The 15,294-nt window shown below is 44.1% G+C and overlaps 1 protein-coding gene across 2 annotated transcripts in view; it reads right to left on the reverse strand.

Moving 5' to 3' along the window:
• Positions 1-313: 313 nt before the first annotated feature.
• Positions 314-15,294, reverse strand: part of SLC1A1 (solute carrier family 1 member 1) — a 72,128-nt gene continuing 57,147 nt past the window's right edge. For both annotated transcript variants that reach the window (XM_059071894.2, XM_067041594.1), the window contains 6 exons: positions 12,846-13,030; positions 11,618-11,725; positions 9,643-9,765; positions 9,061-9,255; positions 3,228-3,362; positions 314-1,101 (listed from right to left, as the gene is read on the reverse strand). In XM_059071894.2, the coding sequence (XP_058927877.1) occupies positions 855-1,101; positions 3,228-3,362; positions 9,061-9,255; positions 9,643-9,765; positions 11,618-11,725; positions 12,846-13,030 (993 nt within the window). In that variant the 3' untranslated portion in view covers positions 314-854. The remainder of the gene's footprint in view (positions 1,102-3,227; positions 3,363-9,060; positions 9,256-9,642; positions 9,766-11,617; positions 11,726-12,845; positions 13,031-15,294) is intronic.

A 15,294-nucleotide genomic window follows, 5' to 3' on the forward strand; every position in this document is an offset into this window, starting at 1 on the left:
ATTAAGCCCCAAAGCAGATCTGGATTGAAATTGTAGTTGTTATTCAAGTACAAGGAGAGCTGTGTATTTCACATTGACAGTTCAATTGTGATCTCTGTCTGGCAAACTATATGAAAATAATAAATATATACATATTTATATATATATATTTATATATATATATATATATATCTAGCTCTATACTGAACACTGGGTTAATAGTTACCAGCGTCCCAATACAGTACATTGAAAAAAAGAACCCTTCTCTCTTCTCCCCAGACCTCACATACATCCTAAAACTGTTACTGCAGAACCATGCTGGTCTGTTTTCTTTCAGAGTAGTTTATTTGAAATTGGCTGGAGATGAGTTCAAAATGGACAATTTGGCACATTAACTTGTGGGGGTGGGGGGGGTGTTTAAATGCATTATAATCTATAAAAATGTGAGAGGTCAAAGGAAATCCATGGCAATAGGAAGCCTGAGTAATGACAGAATATTTTTTTAAAAAACCCAAAACACTGGTCTGTGCAGGAGAAAGCAGTTTCTCTTTCACATTTACTGATATTACCTAATTAAAACAGTTACTACTTTAAATACTTCCTAATTCTGTCTCCCAAAGTATTTAAAAATTCCAGATAATACAGCTTTCCTTTCAATCAGTCTTCTCTCATCTTACCCCACCCCCAAATCCCAGAACTCGGAGAGCAAAAGCTGTGAATCCAAATATAGAAAATAATCCAGAGGTCTGTATATCAAATCAAATGTACAGTTGGCCATTAGTGTTTTTCTTTTCCTTACTTAATGTTTGAATTTGCTAAGAGATGACTCTCTTGGAGAGGTCCTTCACCACTCCCAGTTTTCCAAAGCCAGGGCCCTAGAACTGTGAGGTCTGGGTGAATGAGATGGTGTCAGACTTGTCGATGGCAAAGCCTCCGTTGACATAGGACTTCTTGGTGTCCAAGTCTTCATTGTCGAGTGTCGTGGATTCCAAGGCAAAGGGGTTCACGATGTTGACCTCAGATGAAACATCCATCTGCTCCAGCTCCTTCTTAGAGAGCTTCTCCACGATGCCAGTCCCGAATGCATCGCCGAGGACATTCACCATGGTCCTGAACCGATCCCTGGGGAGGACAGAGGGAGAGTCAGACAGAAGGCCCATATTTCATTTTCCTTCAAGATGGAGACGGGAAAGGACCCAAGGAATTCCGTGACAAATTAAGCAAAGCACAAAGTACTGTCCCCAGGGCTGGCTGACCAGAGGCTCTCCACTTCACAGGCCTGGGCCAGAGGTGGTTTGTAAAGGTACAGAATGAGCATACAGGCTGCCTGGGTCCCCATCAGTCACAGTGAATCTCCTGAATTCAGCACTGAGCTCCCTCAGTTCCCTCCTCTCCTCCCAAAGAAATGTGAACACCGTCTTCACAGATATTTGGGGGGAGCTGAGGGAGGGTCAGGATTCATTAGTCTTTCACCCAACCTCTTTCTTATGGGCATTTCTGAGCCTTCTTTTGGCTAAGATGAGAAAACTGGGATGTTCTGTGGGTAGTGTGTGTGTCCCCGGTGTGCTCCTTTCTTTCCCACACTAGGTCACTCCATGTGCAAGCCAACAGGGACACCACTGAGCACAGGGTCAGAAACCCCAGCTAGCCTGGGAATAGCTTACTCCTTGTGGCACTCTCAGCCACTGTTAACCCCCAGACAGCCCAGAGGAGAGGCTGGTGGCAGGAAGCCGAGTAGGTGGAGGAGGCATCCTGGATGCTGGAGCACTATTGCTAGGAAATGTGTACATGAATACTGTGAAAGCTACACCTGCAGGACAGAAAAGGCTTACGCACGTGCTTACACACGTCCATTCTGGGTGCCCTCCTGCTATTTAGAACATGGATTGAACTAGACCCTGGTGTGGACCAGCTAGTGTCTTCTTGTCCGTGGATCAGGTCAGGGCTTTGACTTCTCTGGATGTCTTGGAAGTGAAGGTCACTGGTATTTCAGAAGAACCAGGGAAAGGAGAGAAATGCAAATCCACCATCACCACTAGAAAGAAAAATTGAAGCACTTGCCTGAATGGTAGGCTATCTCGGCAAGAAAGGTGCCACCTCAGTTGGGCCTTAAAGAACCAGCTAGCTGCTGAGGTGGCCCCATAGCAGCTTCCCAAGTGCAGAAGCTTCTGCCTTCTGGGATGTGACGGTATCTTCAAAGCCACATGGGATGTTTCTGCTTCCCTTTCTACTGTTTCAGCTGCTACTTGCAAACTACATAGCACTGTACTCCCCAGTAAAGCTGGCTGGTTCTGAGTGAAGGCTCAATATGGAGCAAACTCTCCCCTGATGGCCAGGGGACAGAGCCACACCCAGATGCTGGAAGACCACTGTACAGAGTGGGTATCAAGGTTAAAGCCAGGAACCAGGCTCATTCTAACTTTAACCTTGGGGGTCACAAAAGGCATGTTCTTACCCAGATGTTCTGATGTGTTCCTTAGGTAGGTGTGTGCATGTGTGTGTCTGTTGTTTTGAGAGAGAGAGAATGAATTGTTGGTTCAGGCCTGAATGGTCCAACTCATTCTAATCATAACAATTAAACTTGCTGTTAATTGAGCACATACTGCTGGCCAGACACTGTTCTGGACACTCCTCTCATTTTAGCTCACTCAGTCCTTATACCAACCCCATGAACTAGACAGAATCTTCCCCATCTTATAGATAATGCAGCTGGGCCCCAGAGAGGTTAAGGAACTTGCTCAAAGTCAAAGAGCCAGTAAGACACTGAACCAGGATTCAAATCCAAATTAGTCTTATCCCAAAGCCTTTGCTTGTGCTACTGCCCTGATGGTGCTGACGATCTTGGGAAGGTGGGCTGACGTTGAACCAGGTGGTTCTGAACCTATGATGCTGACTCAGGGCTGGAATAGGCTAGGGTGGCCTATTGGGTTTGGAATGTCTGGGGCCTTGCCCAGCTTCTTCACCTTATTATTTTATGTTTATCTCATCCCACACCCAGCTCCTAACCTTGAGCATTACCAGGTATAATGAGTTAATGGAAATCACTAGCTTTATAAAATCACTGCTTGAAGTTATGAGGAGTTAGTTTTTCAGCATGTTATCAGATGGCCTGGTCAGAGGGAAATCAAAGCAGCAACAAATGGCTCATTAGGCAATCTGAGGGGAGAATGATGACAGACTGCAGATTATGCATGGCTGGGAAGCCTGCCTTCCCATCCGGCAGAGGCAATGCATTTATTCCAACTCACAGGAGCCAGTCGACAGCGATGATGAGGGTGACATCCTCAGCGGGCAGGCCTACGGCACTCAGCACGATCACCATGGTCACCAGGCCAGCCTGGGGCACACCGGCAGCTCCGATGCTGGCGGCTGTGGCTGTGACACTGTAGACAAAACACACCAACACAAAAGGAGTCAGACACCCATTTCTCCCTTCAAGGGCCCTGGTCCAAAACTGTTAGTCCTGTTGGCTGTTACTGCTCTGTCCCTAGACTGGCCAGTCAGAATCTGTTCTCTGCTAAGCACAAGCTCGGCCTCATTAGAGAGCTGTGGAAGACTAAGAAGAGCATGATCTTTTTCCAGGGGGGAGAAATGGCAAGTCATTCTAACGTGAGGAAGTAGAGAGGAACTGTGTGAGTGGCACACAAAAAATGAGCTAGAGAGACACGTAACAGGAAGGCAAGAGTTTACCAACCGAGGTGTTAATGGAGGGCTTTATCCACCCATCCATGTATCCCTCCATCCTAAACAAGTGCCAAGTACCTCTCCACCTGCTTTCTTCCTCCCTTCCTCCATCTACTCACCCAGGCAATTATTTATTGAGCATCTAATGTGTGCCAGGAATTTACACTGCCTTGAACGATGGTGAAGGGGTGGGGATGGGGGTGGATGGGCAAGGGTATTCCAGGTGAAGGCAAAGGAATGAGGCACTGGCCAAACAGGTTTCATGCACTTTCTTTTACATCACAAGTCTCTTGACCTCTCTGGGAGCTGCCCTTTAGGGCACTGAGTTGAGAAATAGCTGTGACTCATGTCCAAGGTACAAGTGTTTATTCCCGACTGTTCCTTTTTGCCAGTGGATGCACTTTGTGCAAAAGGAAGAAAGATCTGGAATCCAGGAGAGGCAGCCAAATGAACTTCATTACCTTGTATTTTAAAAGATCCCTCCTGGGCAGATCAAATGTGGCACTAGGGATTTTTCTCTTTGGAATGTGCAGTTTTTCATCAGCAACATCTTCCTGATTTAAATCTGGTCATTTTGGAGAAAACAAGGGTTTGCCCTGCCCTGAAATGTCCCTGGATTTGAATGAGCTTGAGGGAACCTCTATATTTTCTGGATACACATTCTCATCCTTGGGCCAAGGATGCCATTGGATTTAAAGCTGAAGATGGAGACACTGTCAGTTTAAACTAGAAGAATCCCTGATTCTATCCACAAATCCATACTCTGTGGGGTAAAAAAGCCTCAGAGTTCTCACCAAGCTGATTCTACTGCTCATTCATCTGCCTAGTGATGTGTCACAGATGGTCTCTGAGGGCATGGTCAAACACAGGCTGGAGTTCTTTGACAAGTGTGGTTTCCTTCAGTGGCTGTGATCGCCAACTTACAGTAAATTAGAGATTTCTGGGGCTCTCCCAATTCCTCTAAAAGTTCCAGGCTTGCATAATCCCTTAGATCTGTTCTGACTTAAGTAGTCTTTGGAAAACCTAAGTTCATGTCAGTGGTGGTCGAAAACATTTAAAGTGAATGCATCACTGGGTTTTCTTTGTCAGAAGTGATTTGTGTCCATACCCACTGATCCCTCTTGGAAGACCCAACACATCACGGTTAACCACGTCCCTATGGATTGAGGCTGGGCTTGAAACTCAAAATCCATTTAGTCAAAGAAAACTCTGCCCTTGAGCCTTGACCTTGCTGATTAAACTTCAGCCATTTGCCTGGCTTAGGTCTGAATCTTGGAACTATATATCTTCAGATGGGGGTAAAAATATAAAAACCCTACTTCTTCTTCTTGAACATACCCCACTTTGACTTTAGAGGGTTTCACAGAAGAAAACACAATAATCATTGGTAGGAAGTTCTTTCCTAGCACTGAGATCTAGTTTTAGGTCAGGCCATTTAAAACTCAGCTCTCCATACAGGTTGGGGACTGAGTCGGGAAGTAGAGTGAGCACAGGTTTTAGAGGCAGACAGATCCAGCTCTGCCGTTTTACTAATGGTGTGTCCTTAGGCAAGTTACTTCTCTGAGTCTCAATTTCTTGCCTGTAAGATGGGGAGAATATGTCTACTTTGCAGGGCTGCTATTAAGATTAGATGAGGTAATATATGTAAGGCATCAAGTATAGCACCTGGATGTAGTAGATGCTTAAAACTGATGCCATTTTGCTACGTCAGCAGCTGTTACAACTACTACTACTACTGCTAGTATTACTATTAAAATTATCATAAAAACAACTATTATTACTGCTGCTACTTTTTTCCTCTAAGCTCTTTCTAGGCCCCAAATCCCATAATTATCTTTTGTTATAAGAAACTTTATCCCATTTTCAATCAGTTGTAACCTTTGATAAGAATATTTTGACAAAACCACAAAAGGGAATGTTTTAGGTGGATGGTTTCTTTGATGTTTCTTTGATGTCCAGTCCAAAAGGACCATAGAAAGAGATAAACTGTGGATCCAAAAATCTCTGTAACCATCAACCACATGAGCCACAACTGTAACTTGTAAAATTTAAAAAATAATAACACTTATTATTTCATTCTCTCCCAGGTAGAGCCAGAGGATTTTTTAAGTCAGTGATTACTCTGGGCCTCACAGTTGTTGTTATTTGCTCTGGGCCATTAGTTATCAGCAAGTCTGATTTAAGAATACACCAGAGGGGCTTCCTTGGTGGCACAGTGGTTAAGAATCTGCCTGCCAATGCAGGGGACACAGGTTTCAGCCCTGGTCCAGGAAGATCCCACATGCCACAGAGCAACTAAGCCCGTGTGCCACAACTACTGAGCCTGCATTCTAGAGCCCATGCTCTGAGACAAGAGAAGCCACTGCAGTGAGAAGCCTGTGCACCACAACGAAGAGTAGCCCCCACTCGCTGCAACTAGAGAAAGCCCACATGTGGCAAAGAAGACCCAACGCAGCCAAAATAAATAAATAAATAAAATAAATTATTATTATTATTTTTTTTTTTTTTTGCGGTACGCGGGCCTCTCACTGTTGTGGCCTCCCGTTGCGGAGCACAGGCTCCGGACGCGCAGGCTCAGCGGCCATGGCTCACAGTCCCAGCCGCTCCGCGGCACGTGGGATCCTCCCGGACCGGGGCACGAACCCGTGCCCCCTGCATCGGCAGGTGGATTCTCAACCACTGCGCCACCAGGGAGGCCCGAATAAATAAAATTATAAAAAAAAAAAGAATACACCAGAGCAGGGAGAGAGGTTTTTCATGTGAATTGATTATTTAGTCTCTAGGCCCAAAGTTTATTTCTCTAGCAGTGAGGTTAAAAAAAAAAAAAGGGTTAGAACGATCTAGGAAACTTGTGACTGAAGCAGAGGAAGGGAATTCATCCCCCAAATGGCAAATAACCAAAAGAACTGGCACCTCATACAACCACTCCTTGGAAATAAGTTCAGCACAGACTGGGTTCCACAGGCTGTGGTGAGGGAGGGAGGTGGGAAGAGGCACTTGGAGAAGTAAAAGTAACAACTGCTGGAACCACGGTGGTTGTGGAACTTTCTCAGGCATGATTCAGGGTTTCACTTTTAACATACTCGCTGCTACTCAAATTACAGAATTTTACTCACGCTCCTTGGGGTCTAGCTTCCTCAGCCACTAATACATTTTACAAATCAGGAGGCACTGGTATAGCTTCCCAGCTGATGTGCCAAATGGTCCAGTTTGTACTTGTCTTCAGTTAATTTCAAGCAAACTGCAGTACATACTTTATGATTTACAGTTGGAAAGATTTAAAAATTTACTGCATTAGAACACTGCAAGAACTTACTTTATGCCTGGGATTTATGCCTATGTCAAGTGCTGAGGATGCAAGAGTGAATTACCTCTGAAAGGTTCGGATTCAACTGTGTGTAGGCCTAGGGACCTGGTTTAGTCTTAAACTTCTACTCTAAACTGAAGTCTCAGGATTAACTCTAATCCCAACCCACTACTTCAAAGCAGCACTGTCCAGTAGAGTTTTCCACTATGATGGCACCTATTTCTACAGTGACAGAACCTTCACTGTCTGCTCTGTCCAATTTGTGTGTGTGGCTAATGGCTACGATATTGAACAGTGCTGTTCCAGAGAAACATCTCTGGCAAAACTCACTAATGAGGACTTCCCTGGTGGTGCAGTGGTTAAGATTCCGCCTGCCAATGCAGGGGACACGGGTTCGAGCCCTGGTCCCGGAAGATCCCACATGTCATGGAGCAACTAAGCCTGTGCGCCACAACTACTGAGCCCACGCACCACAACTACCGAAGCCCATGCACCTAGAGCCCGTGCTCCACAATAAGAGAAGCCACTGCAATGAGAAGCCTGCGCACCACAACGAAGAGTAGCCTCCACTCGCCGCAACTAGAGAAAGCCTGCACGCAGCAATGAAGACCCAATGCAGCCAAAAATAAATAAATAAATTTTTAAAAATTGGCTAATGACATTTTCACCATCTACTTGAGCAGACAGTTTCAGTCTTCATTTGACTACAGTTCTCTGTAAGATTTTACTCTGTTCACCATTTCATCCTTGAAAATCTTTCTTCTCTGTGTTTCCATGACACAATCGTTTCATGGCTCTCTTACCACCTTTCTATTCCTCCTCATTCTCCTGTTGGGTTTTCCCCTTTCTGCCTGCCTCTAATATTAGGCTTTTCTAGGGCTCAGTCCTTCGTCTTTTTCTCTTCTCTACAAACTCTCCCTACGTAATGTCATCCATTCCCAACATTTACTGAGTGCTCAGGATGTAGGCACTGTTCTAAGCATTTTATATGCATCATCTGACGTAATTATCACTAGTTGCATAAAATGTAGGTACTATTAAAGGCATTTCAAATTCAGTGTGTCAAAAAGTATAATCTCTTTACCTTGCCACCTATACTTGCTTCTCTTATACTAGTCCCTGTTCTGGTAAGCACCATCCATCAATCCAGAACCATCCACCAATCCTGGGGGTCATCCTAGCCTTCCTCTGTCCCTCACTCTGAATCCAGTAAATGCCTCTTGAATTCATTAGCTCTTCTCCATCCCCCATGTCAGTGTCTTAGTGTAGGCCTTTTCAGACCTTACTTGCAATAGTCTTCTAACTGGTCTTCTAGCTTATGGTTCCTGCCCCCACTGGGGCCATCCACCATATTACCAGTTACCTCTCTAAAATACAAATCTTCCATAATATGAAAGACTGTCTAAGACCCTTCCATGAGCTCCTCACACAAAGCCCTCCACGATATGATCCCTGCCTTCACATTGTACTCTTTTATGTTAACCATACCAAATAATCTGTATTCTATAACTAGGCCATAGTTACATCAAGACCCCTGTTAATGCTATTCCTTTTTCCAAAATGCTTTTAGCTTCCTTCCTTCTACTACTAAATTCTTATTCCTCTTCTAAGACTTAGCTAAACGTTCCCTTCTTCCAGGAAGCCTTTCCTCACCTTCCCAGGTAGAGCCAACCCTTTCTTCTTCTTCTTCTGCCCCCCCCCCCCAACTCAAACCTCTATTATAGCCTTTACCATACCACTCAGCACTTATTTATATATCTTCATACCTTACCTTTCTACCAGGAACCCCTTGAAAGCAGGAACTGGTCCTTATTCCACCTTGAGTCCTTGGTACCTACTCTGTGCCTAGCACCTAGTGGGTGCACTGGACTGAGAACACAGGGATGCCTTTGGCTATCCAGACCTGAAGCAGTTTTATGTACCACGATCCCACTACTTGTAATATAGTTGTGCTTAATCTTGGGAAGGGACTTTGTAGACCAAGAAAATCAACCTATCACTGGACCATCCTTGATCTCCCTTCACAGATGATTTTCACTTGAGGCAATTCCAGCAACAGAGATGAAAATGAGTGTGACTTCATGACCCACCTGATAGTGACAATCTGCCCAATGCTCAAGTCCAAGTCATTCAACTGTGCAATAAACACAGCTGCCACTGCTTCATAGAGTGCAGTCCCATCCATGTTGATTGTAGCACCAACGGGTAACACAAATCTAGTGATCCTCTTGTCCACCCGGTTCTTCTCTTCAGCACAGCGGAAAGTGACTGGCAGTGTTGCTGAACTGTGTGATAAAAGAGAAAGGAACTGATGTTCTAGGAATGCTGGTCTTCGATCCCTGCCTGAAGAGATACCTCTGTTCCAAAAACTAAACCGAGATCTCAAAGCATGATGGCACTTTTGGCAGGTCCAGGAATCAGAAGGCACTGTGCTTGCCACTGCCCCCAGCTACACTATAACCCCTTCCAGGCTGCAGGCTCTGCCAAGAGGGCAGGAAATATCCAATAGGTGAGGGAGTATGTTTAAGGACATGGGCAGAGACTATGGAGGTCGTTTCTCAAATTAAAGGCAGCTACAAAACCCACCACCTGCAGCCAGTGCTTCATCAGGTGAGGTGAGAGTTGCTAAGGCTTGGTTCACAGACTTCTTCCAGACACCCTCTTCTATTTACCTGGAGGAGATCATGACAGCTGTCAGAAGAGCCTGGGCCATTCCCATAGCGAATCGGAAAGGGTTCTTTCGTACAATTACAAAATACATCAGTGGGAGAATTACAATGGAGTGGATCGCAAGCCTGTAAACAGGAGAGAAACAGGTTCATAGATGATATCATCTCTTCATACTACTTCTTTTTTTCAAACAGCATTTTTACTTATATCATTCAACTTTCATAATGACCCAATGAGAATATGAAAAAGAGGACAGGAATATATGTCTCCAGTGCACATATAAGGAAGAAGAGACTCAGCAAATCAAATATCTTGTCAAAGTTAATGGTTAAGCCAGTAGCTGAGACCATGTTTTGGAGCTCACAGAATAAGTTGTGTCATGCTACTGAGCCCTGTATCTGTGCTTCCTGCTATACGTGCTAACATGCTTTCACTTCCTTCTGCTGTTGAATTCTTATTCCTCCTCTAAGACTCAGCAAAACTTGCCCCTCCTCTGGGAAGCCTTCCTTCATCTTCCCAGGTCAAGCTGACCTTTCCCTCCTTGGTGACTCTGTGGCCAATAGTATTATAGCCCTTATCACAGCACTCAGCCTGGGCCATGCCACTGTCTGTCTGGATGGCATCTACCACCTAAGAGGAGAATCAGGGTGCAATAAGGAGGAAGTAATCCCTGCTTTTCCACAGTCATACTTCAGGACTGACCCTCTTTTCTTTGTCATTCCTACCTTCCAAACTATTCCTTGCCAGGGGGCTTAAGAAATGAGACTGATTTAGCAGATGTCATGTAAGTGGCAACTTAGAGTTTACAGATCAGTTATGTGAAGCTGAAATAATAAGAAATGGTCATGGAATCCAGGTCACAGATCCTGGAGGTCAGGAAAGAGGATCTTAGAGAGCCTGTGGCTTAGAACTATGAGAAACTGACTTAGTTTTCTGTTAGAAACCTAGATAGGTCAATAGAGCAGAAACCAGCAGAACCCCATTATGAAATAGCTCAGCGTAATAAACCTCAGCCACACCATGACCTGGACACAGCCCCTGGCCTCCAGTAAGGTGGATGGTCCTACCTCCATTACTACTGGGGCCCTGGGATTTGATTCTGGCTTTCTTCCCCATTGACCAGCGGGGCTATGCTTTTGGTACACACAGATTAAGAACCAAATGCTGTGCAGTGGAAACTCCCCAGTGCATCTGAGTTCCAATAGGTGAGCTGATTGCTCCAGTTGGGTGTTTGGGGGCAAGGACCTATGGGAGTCAAGTTGATGATGTTTAGTCATTCCCTTGGTCCATATTTCTTAGCACATGTGACGTATTCTGCCCCCGGTTAGATATCTGGGCACGCCACTCATAACCTATCCCACCACATCTCCCCTCAAGAACCAATAAGTGGGCTACAATAAATATGCACACAACCTGTCTCCTACTGCCCTCCTGCTTTGCACAGTTCTTACCAATCTGAAGATTCTCCTAGCACCCTCTCCAATGATGCAGGCTGTGACTGTGCCTACCAGCCCCACCAAAAGGAGTGGAACCAACCAGCCATCCCACTCCTACTTGCTCCAGGTTTACTTAATTTAGGCCCTGCTTAATTTCTTTCAGACTTGGGGTACGTGGGGCCTGTTCTTACTGGTTTGGTTGGTTTACATCCTTGAAGAAGTCAAGGCCAGGAGCGGGCCAACAGAGGCCACCAGTGGGTTTTCTCTTGTTTTAAGAAATTATTTTAACACAACTAATAAAGGCAGTGACAAAGCATGGTCCAGGCTGTTCTGCCAAGATCTGGAAATTAGCAGAGTGTGATCCACCTCCAGTTCAGCCATTAAAGGGCAGCCCTCCGTCCCCGCTGCTCTCTTATCTCTGAACCCCATCTTTCCCTGCACGTGGAAGAGAAGCTAATTTTAACCAACTGAAACCCAGGCTCTCAGCAGCAATCCATTGGCTCAAATGAGGTTTCTGTTTCTTCCCTTGAGTCTGACATACCCACTCAGGACGGTGGCCATGTAAAGGCCCAGCTTGCGGAATATTTCCCAGTCTTCGACTTCTATGATCTTCCCGGCAATCAGGAACAAAATACCAACCGGCATGTAGCTAGAAAGTAAACATAAGAAAGACCCACTTCTATCATCAAGTATTTTCTCAGGGTGGGAATGCTGGGGAAGAAATAAGCCAGGGCATGCACCTGGGCTTGGCATGTGCCCTCAGCTGGGAGTACCCAATGAAGCTAAGGTCTCACTTTCAGCCCTGCTGGACCACATTGGCACCAGGTTTCAGCACCCCTGTGCACCTTAACTTCTACCCACCTAAGCTACTGTAAGGGGTACACTTGGTTAGAAGTTGTGGTTAAACTGGTACATACTCCATGCCTTGCTTCTGGTACACAAACACCCTGCCTACTGTCACATCTGCAGATCTCTCCTTAGCTTGACCCTCCAAATATGGCCACTAGGCTCTTTCTGGACATGGTTGTCTTGTTTCCCAGGTAGTGCTATCAGCAACACAGCAGTAGAATTAGTCGTGCAAGTGGTCGTAATAGCTCTGTTTGTGGAGCTGTCATTATGTGCTTTGCGTTGGGTTAAGAATTTTACATGCATCATTTCACTTAATGTACTTCTCCCAGCTCTAGGGGTGGAAGTTATTATCCTTTTTTACATATGATGAAGCTGAGGTTCAGCAGGATTAAGTGACTGAAATGTCACTGTCAATGTCTATACTTTGAACCAACTTGCTATGAGATAAGCGGGGCAGAGGTCTCCTAGGAAAGGTGGACTTTTTGGTATCTCTAGGGACAGGGCAGATACTCAAGTGGTGCCACTGCTATGCTCACCAACAGCAGCTTTTATTTGGATGCGTTAGGGCCCATGTCGTGCCAACTGTAAATACTCTGAATATCCCTTCTGCCTGGGGCCTGGTAAGGAAAGCACTTTGTGTTCTGATGTGCAGGAAACTCTTTCAAATCACTCCTTTAAGAGTTATTTCTTATATAAATGCTGCTTGGTTGCAAGATGATCAAGGGCTTTGGTAGAAAAGACAATGGCTGATATCTAGACTTTTGTTAATGACCTAAGTCCTAAGTAATACATGGAATTATTTAATACTCCAGTGTCTGGATACCCTCTCTAAGGTGAGGTCAAGTGAGAAACATAAATCTCTTCATGCTAGTTTTGAAGGGTCAGGGGAAGCAAGATGGCATTAACCGGCATGTGCTCACCACATAATGATTTGAACGATTTTCATGGTTGCATCACTCAGAGCATTGAAGAAATCCACCAGAATCTGTCCCCTTTCTCCCATTTTTCCAATGACAATTCCAAAGACGAGGCAAAAGACAATCAAGCCCAGGACATTTATGCCATCTGAATACATGCCTATGACTTTGTATTCCTTTGTTTTGTTCTGTGGATCAAAACCAAGAAAATACATTGATGCATGATTACAATCTTGTTAGAATGCACAGACCCAGAAATAGAAAGATATGATAGCCAAACAAACCAGTGGCTCTAGCAAGAACTTTGGATCAACAACTTTGGGAAACATAATTAAAAACACAAACACCTACACGTGGGTCAAATTTTACTGCCCCCCATCCTCTGCCACTGAAGTTTAAAGTGTGTCTTTTTTCCTTTCTTTCAACAAATCCATATTTGAATATTTCTTTTGAAGATTTCTTATTCTGGGGTGTTTTAAATTTTTAATAAGAACTTTAGAATCAAGGCACTTTTCAGGGTTATTTTAACTACTAGTTACATTTGGAGTCTGCATAAAAAAGATTCAGATTAATAATGCAGGAAGCTCAAAATATTTACCAGTGTGGACATTTTTAGGACACTTTATTATCTGTTTTATCCTGATAATGAACACAGGAATATTCTTTTCTGCCTCTAATCCTGGATGACCAATAGGATTTTAGAGATATAAAAATTAACCAGACATATACTACTATGAACCCTGTCTTTGTTTTATGCTGGGTAAGAAGAGCATGAGATATACCGAGAGATAACTCAATCTGCATTGTGCAGCATGAGATTTACTGAGAGATTTCACAGGGAGATAACGTATTCTGAGTGGTGCAGACCAGGTTTACAAAGAATTATGTGGACGAGCCACTGGGGTACCAATTACTTCTTACTTATGATCTGACATGATCAAACATATTTATTGAGCAGTTAGCGTGCTAACTGCATTGGCTACAGCATAAGGTCTTAAAATGCAGCTGGATAGATAAGACTAACTGTGAGAAACATGAGCCAATGATAGCAAGATGGTGTGTAATTAGCTGCATAGCCAAGCTATGAGTTACAGGCATCATATGGAGACTGGGAACATGAATGAGGGCTGTGAGGTTAGGGAAAGCTAGTCCTGAGCAGTAGGCAGCCAGGAGATGAAAGCACAGTCCAGAAAAATGTAAGGAAAGGTGAAAGTCATCATGCACCAGGTCCCTGTACCCTGCTTGAATAATTCCTACTCATCCTTTATGGACCCCAAACTAATTTAAACCTCCCTGCTGAATGCCCCAGAGTACCCTATTCTTTCCTGTTTTAATATTCATCACTCGTCACATGAGGGCATATGTCACATCTGTCTTTTCTCTACTGTAATCCCAAGGCCCAGCAGGGCTTGGCTCATGGAGGGTGCTCAGAAAATCTTTATGGAACCATATCAAAAAGCAGGAATAGAAACTAATTGAGGAGGTGGATCTGGATAGAATAGATTGGGCTCACCGAGAAATAAGCTGGGAAACCAGGGAGGAGCTAGGTCATGGAGGGCTTTCTGTAGGAAAAAAGAGGGAGCTAACTGTGGACTACTTAACCTGAACTCTTAAGTCTACTGAGTATTTCTTTTTTCCTTAAATCTTTCCTTTCTGTGTGGAGGCAGAGTACATTCAGGAGCAATCTACAGGACTACAAATATACTACTTTAGGCCCACACGATCTAATCTCCAATGCTGAAATCCCCGAAGTTCTCAAAGCCTGTTGATTTCATTGATAAATTTATGGCAAACTCTTGGTGGCAAAACCTATCCCGAACTGAGATGAGGCTACATATGGCCTATTTTTCTTACTTGGTAGAACATTCATAAGTTAATTGCAGAAATATTGATGTGCTTGATTCTAGAATGTTATTGTCAATTCCACTTAAGGATGTTGTATAACATATAGTACATACACCACCTGGACCTTCTAAAGTGAAAAGCTCTGGACTCAGTACCAAATATGGGCAAAGAGCTTCAGATAAGGAACTGCAGGCCTGCAGTTTAAGTAGTCTTGCAAATCTAACATAGTTCCCAGAGATGCCCAACTCAACTCTGAGTGGCAGAGATACAGAAGTGACAGGGCTCATCCTTTTCTCTGCGTGGTTCAGCTGCTTCTCATTATTCTCAGAAGTTACACTCTATAAAGTGCCTGCAAACACTGAATTAGTGAATATTGAATCAATGTTCCTAGGGGAAATATAGAATTAGGTTCCTGGGAATCAACAGTCACAACATTTTTGCCAAATAATCAACATAAAACCTTGTTTTCTCTGTGTTTCAGTTCAAAGACAGCTTATTTAATATATATTATTTAGTTGTTAACATTGGCCTCACAGCCAACACACTTTAACTCATGTCTGAATGAAACTTATCTAACACATGTATTTTCTCATATGGCACATCAGCC

This window comes from Kogia breviceps, chromosome 8 (genome assembly GCF_026419965.1).
Source record: "Kogia breviceps isolate mKogBre1 chromosome 8, mKogBre1 haplotype 1, whole genome shotgun sequence".
Classification (NCBI taxonomy): Eukaryota; Metazoa; Chordata; class Mammalia; order Artiodactyla; family Physeteridae; genus Kogia; species Kogia breviceps.